Source organism: Balaenoptera physalus (genome assembly GCF_965194825.1).
Source record: "Balaenoptera physalus genome assembly, chromosome: 1".
In the NCBI taxonomy this organism is placed as follows: domain Eukaryota; kingdom Metazoa; phylum Chordata; class Mammalia; order Artiodactyla; family Balaenopteridae; genus Balaenoptera; species Balaenoptera physalus.
This window is the reverse complement of record NC_138882.1, coordinates 138,820,500-138,840,484: the sequence shown is the minus strand read 5'-3', so window position 1 is coordinate 138,840,484 and position 19,985 is coordinate 138,820,500. Positions and strand designations below refer to the sequence as shown.

At 38.0% G+C, this 19,985-nt stretch overlaps 1 protein-coding gene across 24 annotated transcripts in view; it reads left to right on the top strand.

Moving 5' to 3' along the window:
- The window catches only part of SGIP1 (SH3GL interacting endocytic adaptor 1), a 229,919-nt gene that overhangs the window by 130,284 nt on the left and 79,650 nt on the right, over positions 1-19,985 (top strand). For 23 of the 24 annotated variants that reach the window (XM_082419352.1, XM_082419353.1, XM_082419357.1 and 20 more), the window contains 4 exons: positions 14,326-14,350; positions 15,318-15,369; positions 16,694-16,779; positions 19,791-19,883. In XM_082419352.1, coding sequence (XP_082275478.1) covers positions 14,326-14,350; positions 15,318-15,369; positions 16,694-16,779; positions 19,791-19,883 — 256 coding nt within the window. The remainder of the gene's footprint in view (positions 1-14,325; positions 14,351-15,317; positions 15,370-16,693; positions 16,780-19,790; positions 19,884-19,985) is intronic. The other variant, XM_082419358.1, reaches the window with a different exon arrangement.

Here is a 19,985-nt window from a genome sequence, read left to right as displayed (position 1 = left end):
CCTCGCATTATTTTATAAAGAGAGAAGATTTTTTATCTTTTCCCCTTCAATTCAACCAAGTTTTTCTTCATTATCAGATGGATGATCAGTATGAACAATAACTGTTCTTCTCTTATAGGAGTTACCTGTAGGTTCTTTTCTAAAGTTTGTTAATGTGTCCTTTTCTGTGGCTGCCGGTTTTTTGTCAGAATTCTCTTCCCCTAATCCCATACATCTTAATGAGATGTCTGTTTTCTCATCTCAGATTTCAGTCACTTAGTGTCCATGACCTTGAGAATAAAGGGTAGATACTTTATTATATTTTTACACTGTTATATTTATTTTTATACTAAAGAGTTTCTATAAATGTAGGAATAATAGTATAAAAATAAGTATAACAGTATAAGAAAAAAGGATCTATCCCTTTGTTCTTTAAAGGAGAATTTTTTTTTTTTTTAGTGCCAGAAATAATCTACAGCAATGAATGTACTTTGTAATTGTTTTAGAAAAAAAATCTTAGAGTGCGAATCACCCATATTAATTATGTCAGAAAATGTTTCCTCAAAGACTGGGGGAAATTTCGTTTCTAAACAGAATGAAGGTGATGTTTCCTTCTGTCTCTTATATTATCTAAAGGACAGGCACTAGCTGGACCTTAAGAACTACTGTTTCAAAGCAGCCACCAGCACAGCTGTGGTACAGAGCTGTACACGCCAGTCTGAGCTACTTGTCCTGACGTGGCCGACACAGAGGGAAGGCAAGATGGACTGGTCTCGTTCTGTTTTGCCCAGTTGAAACTCTCTTTCTACCTCCCAGCCCGTGTGAAACCCATCTTTATTTTATTTTATTTTTAGCATGGTACAGGGGGAATCAAAAGAAGCTTCCAAAGAGTAATGAAAAACAACAACTGATGTCACATCCAGGCATTTTCTGGTCTTGTTTCATCTGTTTCATCAATGCCTCTTCTCAGCAACCAAGAGTGACTAGACGTCCATGCTGAGAACTCCTGCTTTGGAGCAGAGCGAAGCCAGTCTTCACAGTGGCCTTCTAAACCCTCGTGGTGGGGACACCATGACCCCAGACTAACACCTGCCACTCTTCCTTCTCACTACACCCCTCCCGGCTCTCTGGCTGTGCCCTCTTCCTCTAGATACTGGCACTGCCACCTCCCTCTCAACTTCCGGTGCTTGTTCAAGTCACCTTCTCAGTGAGGCCTCTCCTGACCACCTTATTTAAAATCACAAAACTCTCTACCCTGGTATTCCCAAACCCTTATAATTTTTCTACTTTTTAAAATTGCATTTATCGTCTTCTAAAATACTAAATACTTTGCTTACTTATTATATTTATTATTTATCTCCTCCCCTGCCCCCCAAAAAGCTCATTGAATTTTTTTGTTTGTTGTTCCTATTGTTTTGTTCACCAAGGTACCAAGAATAGTGTCTGGTCTTTATTAGGTACCCAATAAATATCAGTTAATGGTTTAATAAATGAATAAATAATCCTTTTGCTCCTTGTGAATACCTGGCTATTCATACATAACTGATAGGAAGTGGTTATATCTATAAAAAATCTCATTAGCTAAAATATAAAGGCTCAAAATATAGCTATCCTATTTTTAAGGTTAAACAATTGTGGACTCTTAAAAAGCTTCTAAATTAGATCTGGCTTTTTGTGTCTTGATCCCTCTCTATGAAACTTGATGCCAAAAATTCCCATGGCAGCTCAGTTCCTTGTTCAGAGGACAAGGGTAAATTTAGAGCACAAAATCTCCATGTAAGGATCATTGAAACTCTGGTGTATATTTTCTCTATTCACCTCAGTTAGCTTTGGTCTGGGTCTCCAACAGAATTCAGTTTTAAATGCTGCAGATTTCTAGCCCTTCATGCAGAATGAAGGCTTCAACAAGCCTTAACTTGAATGACTACTTGCATTAGAAAGTGATTTAGGATAATGCAGCCAGAGAGAGACTCCATCCGCAGAGGGCAGGGGTCTGTGTGCTCCTTGGAAAGCTTCCTTAATCATAAGGATGAGCTACCTTTCAAGAAGGCTTGCAAATTGGAGAATTATATTATCTCAGGCCATAGGGCAGGAACATCCCTGCACTTAGAGACAGTGGTTATATTTTAGGTATATATATTGTTCAGTCCAAAAATTCACTGACTTTGTTTCTGTGAACACGAGTACCTGGAGGTATACATCTCTTTTTTGTTTCTTTTATTATCTTTTCCATAATTAAAAATCACTCTGATGCTATTAGTTCATTTTATTTATTTATTTATTTTTAAATTATTTATTTATTTATTTATTTATTTATTTATTTATTTTTGGCTGTGCTGGGTCTTCATTTTTCTGTGCGAGGACTTTCTCCAGTTGCAGCAAGTGGGGGCCACTCTTCATCGCAGTGCGCGGGCCTCTCACTATCGCGGCCTCTCTTGTTGCGGAGCATAGGCTCCAGACGCGCAGGCTCAGTAGTTGTGCCTCACGGGCCTAGTTGATCTGTGGCACGTGGGATCTTCCCAGACCAGGGCTCGAACCCATGTCCCCTGCATTGGCAGGCAGATTCTCAACCACTGCGCCACCAGGGAAGCCCTATTAGTTCATTTTAAATCAAGAAATATCTTTGCTTTCCCCAAAGGAGAATTGTTTTGTCATGTTTTATCTTTGGTTGTTTAACATTCTGAAGAAACCCTTAAGCCAAGCGGCCATAGCCTAGGTGTTGATAGCTGCTAACAATTAAAACAACATATTGAATAAAGATGGTTTAATCATCATCTAGCCTGGAATGGGCAGGAGGGGAGGGCCCTTATCACTCATGTGTTCATGTTTATTCTTCTGATTCTAATTTAATAAAATGCACTTAATTCTAGAAAGAGGCTGAGAAATTTACCTATATAATCAGAGTTTAATTCTAAGATCTGACACCATGCCTAAAAATACAAGCTCACTCTCTGAAAAGTTCATTCCCTGTGACCTGCTATGATAGACAGGCATGACCTATTTAACTCCTTCCATTGGAAAAATCCAAGATTATTTTCCAGGCTCTGTGATCTGCAAGCTATTAGCTCTGTTGTTTCTAAATCCCAGTGCTGATAAGGGCCAGGGGAATTGGGCTGTGCTATGAGCCCACCCCTGCCCAGGCTTTCTGGAGTTAGACAAGCTGGGATCTAGTCCCACTCTCATCCTTTGTAACCACGTGACCTTGGAACGCAACTGAGCTTCCTTTTCCTCACTGGTAAATTAGAAATAATAATGACACCAACCTCATAAGGTAAAACAATAATAGTAAATTCTCAGTGAATGTTACCTGTCACTGTCATCCATATCTTTTAATCCTCACAACTGTTCTATAAGATAGCAATCATCCCTACTTTACAAACTATGGAACTGAGGAACAGTATGTCTTGCGCAAAAGCAAGCAGAAAATAAGGGGTTAAGCTAATTTGAATATATAAGAACTTTTGCACTTCCTTCCATGACAACTTCTTTGAAGCTATTTGATTTTAACCCCAAAATTCTTTCTATTTGTAAATCGAGGACCTGGACGTTAATAATTTTCATTTTTCTGTGCTGCTTAGCAAGGGCCTGGGTCTGAAAGCAGCACCTAGGATGTGGGCCCTATCTTGATCCTCAGTTATGCTGAAACACTAGTTTTCTTTTTGCTATAGGAGAACATTGAGAGCTGATCACATAGCTCTACACCAATGTTTGTGCAAAGCTGTGCCACTTCCTTGGAGCCTTGGTAACATATATCAGCCCCTGAGGTCACTAATGGCCAGAGAGATCAACAGTTAAATAGGAGCTAAGTGAAACATTTATAGAAGCTGGTGAAGGAACTATTACAACTGGGGCCATATCCCTTGGGCTATATATTACATACAATTCAGCCTTATTTCAGAGAGCAATTCATCTTTCTATATTTTAAAAGACACTGTGCTTCAAACATTTGTATAATGTTTTAATGACCACAAAAATAAAATTCATAAACATGCTTTGAGTGCCTACTGTGTGACTTGCACTCTGTTTGGGGCTAGACAGAGGCCGTTCATAGCCATTACTGGGAGCTAATAATCGAATGGAGACATCTAAATAATACAGAACAAAATAAGAACTGCAAAAATATATACTAGTCGTATGTATCTCTGTTTTCTCTGAGGCTGATAAATGCCAGAGAACAATTTATTCTAATTGGAAAGGCCCTTGGGGAAGGCCCTCATAGAGGAAATATTACTGGCCTTGAAGAATAAGTAAGATGGTAATTGAGAGGGAGGGAAAAGGCATCAAGGCTGAAGAAGCAGCTTGAGTAGAAGGCAGGGAAGTGTGAGTGTACTACAAGTTCAGGAGACGAGAAGGAGCGTCTGCAGCTAAGTGTAGGCTTCATACAGACAACAGTGGAAGATGAGGGAGTGAAGGTAAGCTGAAGCCCATCACGAAGGCATTAAATTACAGAATGGAGGTTGCATTCTATTTTCTGAATAATAGGGAGGTTTTTGCAGGGCAGAGTAATACATTGACTCCACTATTTTTGGAAAACATTTCTAGGGATGGTACAAAGGATGGATTTAGGAGATGAAATATGGAGGAGGTTGGCGGAATACTACTGTCAGCAAGCAATGAAGCCCTCATTAAGACAGTTGTGGAGGAAAGAAAAGAGCAATCCCAGGAGCCAGGGACCACTCACCAGGAAAATAATTTGTCATTGCCCAATGAGGGGTGGGGACAAATGAAGGATGGGATGGAAAAACTGATGGTTCTAGCCAGAGTATCTTGGGAGAAGATACTAGGTACCAGGTTCCCTGACAAGATTAGAATTTGGGGAAAATCTCACATTTTAGTTTCATGCTTGGCTGCAATGCATTCATGGAATTTTCCCACTCCTTTCAATATTACAAAGCATAATTCTCTATTTTGAAAGTACAAAACTATTTGATAAAAGTAAACCATTCAAAAGAGAGCTTAGAATGTGCTCAAATGGAGGCCACACCTATGTCCTCTATCGCTTGAACTTGGACAGGAGGCAAAACTACCTCAACACGTCTTAGGTTTTCAGCTGGGACTCTTCAGCAAAAAGACAGAATTAACAAGAGGAAAACGAACATAAGTTTATTAACATGTCTATTTCTTGTATACCTGGCAAACACTCAGGAAAAACGAGTAACTCAAAGAGGTGGCTTCAGAATTCAGGATTAAATACCATCTTAACAGGGAAAAGGGAGAGGGTTGGAGGCTTCTTAGGGGAGAGTAATTTAGGGAAGATGAATGGAACCTTGGAAGCATAGATGAGAAATATGATAGTTTGTGACAGAGTTTGTCTGGATATGATGTCGATTTCTGGTGTCGGCTCCTATGATGAGTCAGTCCTTCCTGGTTGGTGAAACCCTTATGACAATTGAGTTCCTTTTGGAAAATTTGTCTTTAGGCAGATTAGGGTTGTTCAGAGAAAGCCTCTCCTGATTTTGCTGTTTTCAAGTGCCTACAGCTCAAAACAATCAATATGGCCAAGCGGCATGTTTTGGGGTGGTATAAAGCCGGCAGCCTGGGTATGACTATATCACACATCCACAGGAAGCATTTATAAAAGCCATGCCTTAGAGAGCTGCTTTAAGTAAGGTTATTCTGAGCCTTGAGTGGTATCTTCTTGAATATACATTTCACCTCTTTCATTTTCTCTTTATTTTTCCTCCTCATGCCTACGCTTTTAGAGGAAAAGTCCGGTAAGAAACAACAAATCCTTTCTACATCTTGGCCAAACGTTGTTTATTCTGTTCATTTTCATCATCTGCATATCTAATGACTGACTGTGTTTAACACCTAAACAAGATTCTGAATTTTAAAAACAAACCTTTATGAACCAGGACACAGTCTAATTATGCCCCACGGGGATAAAAGGAAGCTGGTTGCTAAGTGATTTTCCAAACCTGTTATTAAGGGCCACAGGGTAATTTTGTAAAGATTCACCTCTGCCTCAATCACAGGCATATGTTCAAATATTTTAGTATTAAGTTTCATTTATTGTAGCTTCCACTTGGGTTAGTCAAGCTACATATATTTACCATGAGCTAGGCAAACATTTTTTTGTTAATTTTTTGTTTGTTTGTTTGTTAAATTTTTTTTTGAATGTACAACATGATAGCATCCTGAGTGATGCTTGTGAAGCTGGCCTAGGAAAGGGAAGTTGTCTTGTTTTCTTCTTTTTTTTTTTCAATTAATATGAAAAATTATCCCCTTCTGGAGTTGTCAGAGACAGAAAAAGAAGATCTTTATAAAGTGCAAATCACCTCTTACATGGTCCTTTTTACCACCAGGGTGATTTTCAGTGGCAGTACAGATCTCTTAGGATGTACCTACATCTTTTTTTTTCTTTTTTTTTTAAGAGCAACAATGAAACAGATCTACTAAAAAAAAAAAAAAAAAAAAAAAAAATGCACTGTTCTTGTCTCAGCTGCCTAGTTTATGGGAACATGTTCCCAGAATGCTGATGCATGGCTGACACACGTGACCTCTCCAGTGGAAAATATGAAAATATTGTGTTTCCATGTTAACACACACCGAGAAGTAGTTGGTTGTCTGTTGACCTCACCTAAGTGGATGCTGTAATAATTGCTAAACCTCCCATCCTGCCCATTGACCCAAGCCTGGCCGTCTCTGTACCACATGCAGGAAAGGTACTGGTAGCAATTCCATGTGATTTGAGGAAGGAAGAACAGAAGACACAGGAAGAACAAAAGACAGAATCAAAATATTACAATTTGTCAAAACATGGACCCAATGACGTTGCTTCCAAAAATAAAATTAGTACAGTTATAATTATTATTATTATTAAATTGAATGGCCCACTTCTGTGTAACTGCAAATCAACTCTGTGTCACATGCTATGTGACATACATATCGTTGGTGCGCTTCAGCAACCTTTCTTTGTATTGCCAGCTATAAATTGGAACTTTCCATCTACCTCTACGAGGATTAAATTATGAGCCACTGCAGCTGCTGACCTTCAACACTCCCTGAAAGGAGTTCAGAGTGGAGATCAGGAATGAGGCAATCTGTGCTCTGGGAAAAACTGGCAGAACTTCAGATGGTTAGATATTTTCAGGAGAAGATTTTTTGAGCCCAATTGTTGCATCTCTTCATATCTAGAAAAGCACTAAAATCCTTCATGGTGATGTCTGCTCCTCATGACTAGCAGCAGCCTTTTGCAAAAAAATATGTGCTTGATTGCATGTACTCCCCCTTCACCAAAATCACATGTGTACTGACCTGCCCCCCTACCTCTTTGGAGCAGTTTCTCAGAGCTTTCTGAAATGCTGTCTCCCGAGCTATAGTCCTCACTTTGCCCCAAATAAAACTTAACTCACAATTCTCACATTGTGCATTTTTTTCTCAGTCAACAGTATTTTGCCAATTTCATTTATTCTCTTTGACCCTGAATCTTTCTCTGAATTATCCAGATTTGGCCACTTCAAATACTGACAGGACTAAGTAGTCTGAAATGTATCCGCGGTGCTTTAAAAACTCTTTGTTCCTCATTGGTTTTCCTCCTGTTGTTCTTACAGCAATTTCAACTACAAGCACTCCTTTGCATTGTTAGCTGTGCCTTTAAGGATGAGTCCTTCTCCTGCTCCCCCGCCTCGTTTTTCTTTGGCAATGCCCATGTTGTTGATGTTCAAACCAGTCAACTTTTAGTGATATCTTGGTTAGTAGTAGGCTCTTTGTGTCTCTTCCTAAATGGAATTTCAGAAGCTCATCTCTACCAAGTCCTACTGGACCTGGCAGGCATTCACAGTCATCTGACTTGTAACAGATATGGGAACAAATTTAAATATAGACACACACAACAGTTGGCGGGGGTGGGGACATCAAATAGGTGCTTGCCAGATGATAGATTATCTTCACCCTGAAGCATTTGAAAGCAAATAAGAAACTGGTTAGGACCATAATAATAAACATAATCATCATATATTCTAATTCTTTCCTAGAAAATTCACTACCATGAATGACTGAATTTGCTATGACTAGACTGTATAAAAATAATATTTGTTTGGTGCTTTGTGGCTTTACACGTATTTTCCTCTGTTTCCCTATAGCACTGAATTTTAGCAAATGAGGATGTTGTAAAGCTTCAAAACCTGAGGTTGGTTATTTAGTGATTTTGACAAGCTGGACAGATTGTGTTTGGTTACTTCTTTTTATAAATATCTTAAAACACTCACCCGCATTGGCAAAGACTAAGTTAGCCTACTTAGCTGAATTTAAATTAATCCTTTTGTGCAGAAAAATAACAAAACAAAGCTGGTGTGGGGTAAGGACACTGTGGGTGCTGTGAGGACATTTACTGAAGTATTTTCTTTTAGGAAGGCATATTCATATAGCCAATTATATAAATTTTAGAAATGCAAAATGTTCTGACCAAAGATCTTCATTCTAGTGACCAAATCATAACTTAGTAATGTATACACACTTTGAAAATAGCCTCAAAATACAAACTAAGACTTATCTCTAAGTTGAACATCAAAATAAAAGTAGAGGGGAAAATAAAATGTTTTTCAATACCTTCTCCAGAATGCGTCAGAAGGTCAAGAGAAGTCAAGGAATTGAGCAATTAATGTTTAATTAGGAACACAAGAAATTTGTTCAGAAAACAAATAGACCAATTGCAAAGTCCCTGTTTGAGTAATCAGGTGAAATTATAATAACAGTAGATTTTTAAAAACTTGCTGAGAGCTTATTATGTGTGATACAAATGTCTGCAATCAGAGACAAATCGGCCACCTGCAGATTCTGAACAACTGAACAGATGTTTTGTTTGGTTCTGCAGTTAAAAACAATTTTAACGCCATTTAAAAACCAGAATCTTTGAAGTTAAAAAAAAAAAATCAAGATATGCGTCTTCTCTGACAACTCTGAAGATCTGGCAGCATTAGGCCCATATTTTTGTGCTGCAAGCACGGTGCCCCTGAGTTGTGGCCATTTCACCAAAGCTTTGTGAAACTCTCATTCCCTCGTGCACAGCACCCCTGCTCCTTGCCCTGCAAGCTTTTGAGTTTGTGATTTAACATGGAGAGTGCACAGCTTACAGAATATATCAAGATCAGATACTGAATGTTTCCTTCCACGTTTGAAGCAAATTCTATACATTGGTAGAACAAAGATAGAATGCTAAAGGCCTCAAAGTTCCTGGGAAATGACAGGAGAAAGAGTAAAGTAAAATTTTTAAAAGGAAAACCTCTCCCATCCTGGCGGATAATGATTTTGCTGTCCGTGTTCAGCAGAACCTACAACTGCTTTATGCTCCTTAATGGTGATAATTAGTGTATAGAAAGCCCTTCAATTTGACTTCTGGAATTCCTTTTGTTTTGCCGGTTTCAGATCACTTTTAATTATGGACCTTGAGGTTTTCTGGGTCTGACCTTTCCATAGCTTTTAGCTGGGTCTTCTGTGACTACATGAATTTCAACAGATGTTCCTTGATGTTCCTTTTTTTCATGTTATCTTTTACTAGAAAAAATACAGACAGGAACTACTGATTAAAATATATAGGTTTTTAATTCACTGGACTTAATTTGGGTGAATTTATATAATTGAAATTATTTTGAACAGTGTTGTTCTCTATAATCTTAATAAAGCTTATTGAATTTAAGGTTCTGCCTCTATATGGTTGCAATACACATTTTATTTTGCATTATTTCTCATAATCATCTTGGGGGAAATTGTGTCACTTTTAATCCCCTCTTTGCTGTATTTTATGCTGCTTTTAAGAAGGAAATGTTTGACATGAAATTAAAGCTAAAATCATAAATGCCCACATCTTCTTTAGTGAAGAACTTTAGCCTGGTCATTAAAGAATTATAAAGTCTAAATCTTTATATAAAAGAGTGCTTGGATTTCTCTCAAAACACAGTATGAATTCGTCAGTAAAAGAATGTAAGCCCAGAAATACATATTAATGTGTCCTTTTTTCTAATTTCATTTAAATTGCATCCATGCATATAGACAGATTTATAAGAAAGATGGGATCAGTATGGAACAGAACTGGAAAAATATGGCAAATAATAAAGTCTAAAATATTACAAGTAAAATCAACTGGAGTAGGTATAAAAGACTATAGGTTTTTATTTCTTGTCTGTGTTATGGAGAGTAGAATCATCTTTTTCATTTAAGCAACCTTCTAGATACTTTTGTGCTTGTGGTTCTTGCTTGGATTTTGGAATTTGGCCGATACTGGGTCCCAGGTAGCCTCTGGTGAATTCACAGGCTAGCCCATATCCTGAAAGTGAAACTGAGCAACAGCTCTTTCCCTGCTCACATCACAGTCACTCTTGTTAGTACAGAAAAATCCGAAAGAGGGAGAGCAACCAGAGATTGCTGGGGTAAATTGATAGCAGCCATGATCAAGGTTTGAGGAGTGAAAGAAAAAAGTCATAGGTCAGCATGTGGTGTTTTTCCAGGCATCATCTGGTCCACCAGTGTTTTATTGGTGCTGGACAGTTTTCATCATTCCCACCTGTGCTTGTCAGGATATCCTCATCTTCCCCACCACATTCTACCCTTTGGTAGAGGCTGCCCAAATCACACCAGGCCAAGAACATATACTTTAAAAAAGTCCTCATCCGCACTCATTCCACAGAACACTAAAGAGAAGGGCCAGGCAAAGAAGAGGTGTCTCTAATCCTGTTCTCTGATTTTTGGAGGCTCCGATTACAGCCTGAATTATGTGGGAAATGCATCATGTCTATGATGTTTGCTAACACCCTTTTGTGTGGGGAAACAGTTTTCTCTGTACTACCCAGTCTCTAAAACTCCCCTCCTCAAACAATATGAAGAAAAACTCCATGTGACAAGACATTTAAATCTATCAGTAAAGTTTTCTGGTATGTTCCTGCTTTGTCTGTATGTACACATAACTGAAACTAGTACATCCCCATTAGCAAATCTATATTATGCAATGGATAGATTCTCCTTCAGGTTCTCCAAAACCTCATTATGGTTTAAATAAGCCACAAACACAATGACTGCCTGTCTTCCTTTGGCCTGATTACCTGGAGTGTCTGTTTAGTTGGCTGTTTATGAAATCTTCTATTACCCAAGCCTGTTGACTGATCCATCATTCTCTGACTAGGTGTCTGTTCTCTCTTCCTTTTTGCTGATCACAGAGGCGCAGCCCGGTAAGAATCCTCAACATTTTTACCTTAAACATGTATAGAGATAATTCTTGCCTAGGCAAGGTGGCCAGGTTGGCTTCTTGTTAAATTTATGATAACCCAGTATGAACGAGGCAGATGAATTAGGTTTAGTGGCTGAAAGTCTCTGGTCTTATATGTGTCAAGAGCATGTTTTAGGATCATCAGAGCACTTTTCCATAACAAATTAAACTAATACATAGGTACCCCAACTCCTAGTGCTAAATGTAAAAAACGTGGTGTGTGTGTGTGTGTGTGTGTGTGTGTGTGTGTGTACAAGGGCTGGAGATTGTCCAGAAATCACCATAGAAATTTATAGCAAGGTGATAATAAAGAATAAGAAAACTGTAAGGCAAGTAAGGAAAGAATTTGTAAACCACATTGTTTTTAAGCCTGAATTTAATATGAGTAAGTCCCTGGACCATAGCTCAAATTGTTCAGTATACTGATATACAGTCATACACCATCATAATTTCTATCTTGGGAGGAAGAGACATACTTTCAAGTCAGTCTTTCTAGGCTGTCACATATATATTTCCTCACTGAAGGCAAATCAGTATTAGTTTGCACTGTTCAAAGTAAATCTGTCATTTTCCTCAGGTTGAGAGTGTGATAAATTTGAGGCAACAAGAAGAGACTTTGCTATGTTTGAAATGACCCCTACCTGCCCAGTCAGTCCCTTGAGAGAGGAAATGGAAGTGAAACAATGCTGTCAGAAAGTAGGCCTATGCCAATTTGATCAGTCAATTACTACTTGAGACAAATACTCTGCGCCAGCTGACAAGCTGTGGTTCTCTGTTTAAGCCATGTAGTTGATGATCAAAGATAACACCTACAGGGCATATGTGGCTGATTCCAATCCAGCAGTGGGGTCACAGCTCAGATTATGACAAGTTACTCCTTTTTTTAAAAAAAGAAAAAGAGTGAATTAACTAAGGCAAAATGCAGGAAGTCTATTCACAGTCCATCTATAAAGACAGTCCTTGAAAGGAGGAAAATGTGGTCACTTGGGGAGGAAAAGGTTTCAGGATTCAATAGGCTTTTTTCCTGAATGTGCTTTATGTGGTCGACATCACCTTAACCTTGTTCTAGAGTTGTCCTGTTTTGACAGCAAGGGCATCAAAGATCTGTATGCCGGATCATGGGACAATGGGACTTTCTTTTCTGTTGCTGATGGTTTCCTGCTTATTGTTTGAACATCTGTTCCTTTCTAAATTGATATGATTTTATTCTTTCTAATTTCTAAACAACAGTTTTCTTGCATATTTCTGCCATGTCTTGCTTCCTCTTCACTGATGATTGTTCATTCATACGGAATATTTAATAAAATATTACAGAGGCTTCTTGTCTAGTGCCTCTCAACAATAAACATCTATCAAATGAATTGATACACCAGGAAATGATGAATACCAATGAACACCAAAGAAGCTTTGTATCTTTCTTGGTTTCATGAATATTACATTATAAATAAAGGGGTAAGACAGAGACCAAAAGGTCTTCAATACAGCTTCTGGGGTCCCCTAACTCCTGAATTTCAGGTCTCACTATACTAGGTAGGTCCTATTCCCTCAGTGTCAACCTCGTGATTGACTACTTGGACCTAAAGCCTCCACCTGACCTTTTCCTTCAGACTTTATTAATAAAAATCTGGCAATCTGAGGCTCTCCAACCTAGAAAAACATTTTAACTCCATTTGAACAATTTGTTCTCTTATTATTTAGTCTACAGAGTCTTATTTTCCAAAATCCAACCCACATCAAAACTCCTATAATGACCATAACTGATTTAAATGATCATATTTGTTTTAAATATTTATTAATTTAAATGAGCATGTTAACTTAAACATACTGATTTAAAGTGTTGATCTATTAAAGTAAATAAAATATTTATTAAAAAGTTTTTACTAATAATGTATTAATAATAATCTCTATATAGCACATACATGCAAGTCACTAAAAAACATCTAGCGGATCCTTATTCAGTCTGAAACTGCTCCTCTATTGTAAATGAGTTCAAAATGAGACAAAATTCTGATAAATCCTTAGGAAAGAGGGAAAGAACCTTCTTATAGGTCTGTTACAGAGCTGCTACATCTTGTCCTGAGTTGTTTATGTTATCATTTGAGAGAAGAAAACATCTGTGACCACCATGTTGAGCCTTCACCAAAGTAGGAAAGTAGAAAAAAATGTGTTTGGTTACCACCCACCAAACTCATAGTCATAGCCTTTTGAAAACTTTCTTATACTTCCACTTCCCCAACCTGAACTCTGCCCCTGTCATTCTCCTAAGGAGGCCCTGCCAAGCCATGTCCCATCTTATGAGGCCACGCTTCTAGTGGTCTGCTTTTCTGGAAGCATCACATGCTAAGGACCTTTCACAGCAGTATTGAACCAAAACTTGAATCAATCCTCTGTTATCAAAATAATTTTCTCCTAGGGCCTTATAAATCTGAAAATGACCTTCTCAGATTATTCCTGCCAGGGAAATTGTCATTCCTATAGAATCACAGTGCCTTGAGCTAAAGGAATGGCACCCAATTGATACCCAACTGATAGGTTGTTGCCCCCATGGCAGGCAAGTGAAAGAAATTGGGGTAGGGAGGGCGGGTGGGAAAGAATGGAATTCTCTGGTTCCCTGAATAGAACAGCCCACTCAGTGGTAATGCCTTCAAGTTTTCCTTCTTTTTAACATTTTCCACGTGTATCTTTAAAAATTGCATTCGTAAACTAATGACTGTTTCTACAAGCAACTTATGGACCCCATCTGATAAGAGCAGAGAGTACTCCTCATACAGTCTGTAATTTTTAAACATCAAACATAAGTTAAACATGGATTTACTTTCTTGTCTGCTAGATTTCAAGGTTTTTTTTTTTTAATAGACTATTCAATATTTGCTTTAATTTACCAAATCTACCCAGGTAAGGGTTTTTTTCTGGTTTGGAAGACTTATTATTTACTCTCTTTCCTCTCTGTAATCTTTGAGTAAAATGAAAAATTGATTTATATGTGTGTGTCTACAATTTCCAACTTGAATGCAATTCTGAGAAAAAATTCATTTTTCCCCAACTGCATTTCTTTGAGTTCAGTTTAATTGCAATGACAGAAATATACATATTGTACATAACATATATGTGGTCTTAAACCTTATAGTGTCTATTTCTAATTCTAGGGTGCAATTAAAAGGAACTTATCCAGTAAGTATATCTTAGCTACCAGAAATAGAGTACGATTTAAAAGAAGGAACAGTTCCTTGGATCTTGGAGCATATATACATTTGACTTATACACTCTTGGGCTTGATTTTTAAGGCTTACAAATGTCTTACTCTTACAGCAAAGAAATCTTGTAATGATAAAAGAAATCTTGTAATGATAAAAGGGCTCAGTGGGTTCTGAATGACTAATGTTTAGATCCTGAAAGTGAATATGTTTTTGGGTAAACATTGCTATTTTCTTCCTATATTTGTCAACTCTTACTGTATCATTTGACTTTAGAAATGAATTTAATCAAGTGTGTGTTTGCTGATTGGGGTAGGGAGAGGAGGAGGGCTGAAGGAACTGAAGGTAGATGCAACTTACCCATTTTTGTGTTATTTGATGTGAAAATCTTAGTAAACCAAAGCGATATGAAATAGGTTATAATATACATGTGGCATGATTTTCTTCTGCTGCAAACAGCACATTCTAGGAAATTTTAAATGAATGGTTCCTAGTTAAAGGTAAAACATTTTCTTGGCATTTCAAGAAAAGAACAGGCAGAGAATGCTGGATTCATGCACTATGTACATATGGCCTGGCTTAGTATTCTCCTATGGTAATTGAGAAGCAGAACTGATCAAGGCAGCAGGCATTCAAAGAATGGTGTGCTATTCCACTAAGCTCTACAGTGTACACATCTTCCATTTGCTGGCTTATCATGGTAATTCCCTGGTTAATTAGTTTTATAAATGCCAAAGAAAATGCTACTACATATGCCTAATATATGGCTGTTGCATTGCCAGGGGAGAGGGTTTGTTTTCTGGGTTTGTTTTGCAATGTTTTCACATGGAGTTGCCTATTGATGGGACTTAAATCTCTAAGTGTTTCCAAACATAGCTCATAAGACATAAAAGAAAAAAAATGGTAAAAATATGCCTAAAAATTCCCTTTGTCCTGTGCATCAGGTGAAGAAGTAGCGAGACCCAGGCGTTCCACACCAACTCCAGAACTCATAAGGTGAGCATGAAAGACACTAGTTGTGTTTTATGCAAGGCATCATGCACTGTTAACAATGAAACAAATCTCCTTTGGGCTAAAGTCTCATCATCTAATAACAAAGGGCCTGCCCATCTGTGTACGTCACAGCAGTTTCAAATATGTTATCATTTCTCCTATGTGCAGCCTGAGGGAGACCTTTAGGAAAGTACTCTGTAGTCATCTAAAGTAACATCTATCAGAATATGGAGCCCCTCACTAATGAGAGGGTTAAAGGTCTACGTGAAGGCGTCATTTGGTGTCTGGAATGCTGACCTGAAATATGATTATATTGCCTTACAAAGAGTAGACTGTTTAGCTGGCTACAGTTTTGTGATACATTCTACCTGCCACACACCAAAGGAATCTTCTATTTTGTTTTTTGTTTTTGGCAAAGCATTGTGTTTTACACTGTGTAATCCTTGGGATAAGTAAGTATTGTGCACATAAGCAATGTTTCCCCCAAAGACTCCTATTTCTATCTAAATGCTGGATCCTTTTAACTTTCCCTCCTTCTCTAACCCCTCCCCTCTCCTCTTCACCTCTTATCCCCCAACACACACGGAACTCATCAGGAGCAATGAAGGGAATCAGGTCTGGGGAAGAAATGGAGATAATTATGCAGCTTTTCTTTAATAATCAGTTTAAGTAATAATTAGTAGAAAGGATGAGCGTCTAACTTACTACCCATCTTTCCCCCCTGATTTCTCAATGCTCTTCTTTATCTAATGTGCAGTATTAAGGTATTAGGAAGTTATAATTAGTCAACTGTGTGGGGTGGTCGGGGGAGGATGGAAGTTAGAGGCTGGTAGACTCAGTTTCTTATTCAAACACAAACTTCCTGGTGCCTTGTTTTTTAACTTCCCTGTGCCTGACTTTCACTAATCATAAACCCACATTAACTACAACACAGAGATGCGGTGAAGACAGATATAAATGGTTTTTGAGATCTTAAGAGAAGAAGGTGCTTTGCAATAAACTGTTATCTTTAGTAATCTCTTCTAGGTATAGAGACTCAGATGCTCTGAAAGAGTTTCTCTCTTCATCTTATTTCTGTTGGACCAGCCCCTTGGTCCCCCATTGAGAAGGAGGGATCTTACCTCCTACTGATCCTTTTGTCCATATACATTTGACCTCTTCATAAATATACTTTTTAGCCCCTCGGGAGCTTGAGTACATACATATGTATGTACATAAGTGCACACACATACATCGGCCTTACTGTGGAAAATATTTGAAAGCTTTATATCTTTTTTAACATTAATATTTCCTTTCTCTATGTTTTGCTGTAATGTGTGTGATTCAGCAGAAAACCTCCAGATGACACCATGGCACTTGCTCCCCTCTTTGGCCCACCATTAGAATCAGCTTTTGATGAACAGAAGACAGAAGGTAGGAAAAACTCTGTATATCTATAGGTTTGATTTTCCTTTCAATAAAGTATAACTTACCTAGAGTAAATGTGTTTTGAGGCATTTTTTAATGTATATCACCAGATCTTCATGTGAGAGAATAGTTCTGATCTAGGTGTGCTCTCAGCATGGGAATTTAGTTTGCAGACCTCTAGTATTTCAGGATTTGAAACTTTACTTCCAGAAGTAGCTAAGGGCTAACAAGTTCACTCTTCAAAAGAGGTCAATAAGAATTACTGCAAATCTCTACAACTCACTGGATGGGGAACAAGTGTTCTATTAGCCAAACAGCCATTATTATGGAACCAGACCTTCAAATTCCCCATCATAGGCACTGTCATGGTGATATAGCCTCTTTGACCACATTTTCTCTCTTGTCCGCCTCATCAGTGGAGGTGTCAATTGGATTGCTTACACAGTAGACACTGTTTGCAAGTTCAAGACCCAGGAATGACCTTAAATCATTTAGCAACTTAGAAATAAAATGTTATGGGAGAAATATCATTTTGGTTGTTATTGTTGGGTTTACCTATTAAATATTTACTCCTAGAATTAAATATTTTAACTTTTAAACATTAACCATTTTTGGATGGCTGTGAGTAATGTATACCTTGCTGACATAAAAGAAACTCTTTATGAAAGGGATCTAATCTATTCCCAAAATGTATTTATGTCAATGCATGGATCTCCAGCAGCTATATATTTGATAATATGGGATGTTTTTATAGAAGTCATTTGATTTAAGACCACTATGGTTATGTACAATCAAAGATGATTTTTCTAAGACCAGTTGGTGAAGGAAATTAGATTTAAGTGTTAAGGACAACAAGACTTGAAAGCATAGTGAGTAGGCTAAGATAGATACAGTGACAAAGAGACTCCAAAGTACAGTGAATTAAACAAGATAGAATTTTATTTCTGTTTCATGTAAACAGCCTCGAAGTACACAATGTAGGACTGGTTGGGTGGCTCTTCTATCCTTAGCATGTGGCCTTCATCTCTGGGTGCAAGGGGGCTGCTCCAGCTCTCACCATCAGAAGAAAGGGGGGGCAGGGGAGGACCCATGGAACTCACTGCCAATTCTTGTAAGAGCAAAACCTGGAAGAGACACACATCACTTCCAACCAGAGCCCATCAGAAAGAATTTAGTGCCATATGGCCTGCTTAACTTTAACTGTAGAAGAAAGGGAGAATGGATCCTGGGAGACAGCTAGCAGCTGGCCACAGCTGAATATTTTTCAATAATGTAGTTAGCAAAGTGTATAAAGAACATCCCTAAATACTCCTTCAGTGATTTAAATGTCTACAACTTAGAATCCATCAATAAAGGTGGCCCTGCGGTGAGGTTCTCAGTGATCTTATTAACCGATCTGTGATCAGTCTCACTTTTAATGGCATAAAGACATGTGTAGTGACTGAAGGTGGGGTTTGATTTGTTGCATTTGAATCTACCTATTAAAAAATCCCATAACATTATATAAACCTGATAGACAAAATAGAAAACAGTTCTTAAAAATCAAAGTGGTGTCCCACACTGAATCTATGAAAAACCAAATGCTACATCACATCTTTGGAGAATGTGTGCTTTCATGTTAAAACAAAACAGAGCTAAGACCATCATTGAGGTTTGTGGTGGAGATGAGATACACACCTGAACTTGTCAATGAGCCTGGCTTGATTGTTCTTTAGGTGGTTTCAGCCCCTGAAATTCTGTATAAAGTTCCAACATTTGCACCGACCATACTAGCTCTTCCAATATCTGCACCTACTTTTCTTATCTACTCACTCTTACTTTTTTTATTGATTCTTCTATCACTAGTTTACAAGGCCTGAGAGGAAAGTGGATATTTTTGGAGATAGGTATGCACGCCTGGGATCAGATCTTAGCTCTGCTACTTTCACCACGTATGTCATTGAGCAAGTTGTTTAATCACTGTAATCTTCGGTTTCCTCAATATCAACCACATGGTGGTGTGGTGAGGACTAAAATATATCATAATAGCTACTGGCCTTGTGATAAGTGTTTTACATGTATTTTATATACATTATATTTATATACATTACCTCCTTTAATCCTTTTAGTAACTCTTTGAGATTGCTCTTATTATCTCTACACTGAAGGAAGGGAAGTTCAGAGGTTACACGAATTGCCCAAGGTCCTAGAGTAAGCATAGAGGCTGGCTTCAAATCCACATCCAACTGACCTCCCAGCCTGTTTTACAACCTAATGAATTACAAGCAGTACTTACACAGACCCTGGCACATGATAGGTGCTGAGAAGAGCTAGTTCATTACATTGTTACCATAGCAACAACCAAAAAAAAAAAATAGAAGAAATATTAGATTCAGTGCCCTTAGGCCTAATACCTAATTGCCCTGATTTTCTTTAGATGCCTAAGGACTTATTTATTTTTCTGGTTCTCTTAATATGTTCACCAAACATTTTTTGAATAATTTAATTTCTCTTTATGATACTGTAAAAGGATTGTTTAAAGACCCCGTAAGATCCTTTAAAGGTGGGAACCACTGTACAGAATTTAGGCATCTTCATTCTTGAAGCCTATTCATAGCAAACTTTAAATAAACCGACTTAAAACAAATGTCCATGGGAGTAATGCCTGGATTTTCAAGTGGGTGCCAGAAAGGAGCCAGTACATGTATTGACATTTAGAATGTCCTTAAGTGACCAACCAGGAAAGAATGCAGACGCTCTGTTTTGCAAGTTTTTATTTAGCTATGTGTGCACACAGAGACGCCCCCTGCGCGCATGTGTGCGTGCGCGCACACACACACACACACACGCTCTGCTCCTATGTCCATTCTCTGCTTGAAAAGAATGAGGAACAACACATCTCTAAATTAATTTGCTAGGACTGAGGGAAGACAGGAATAATTTTGTGAAACTCAACTTTAAATTGAAATTTTAAGTTCTAAAGTCAGGACGTTTCTTTTTTGAACTCACCCTGGGAAATTTTCTTTTTATGTTTCCAGTTCTTTTAGATCAGCCTGAGATATGGGGTCCAGGCCAACCAATTAATCCAAGCACGGAGTCGCCAAAGTTAACAAGGCCTTTTCCCACTGGAAGTAAGTTATGTGTCTGCTCTGTCTGGAAAAATAAGTGACTCATTTTACTGTCTGCCTGCATAGTGAAATGAGGCAACTCTTACAAAGTCTACATAAGCCACA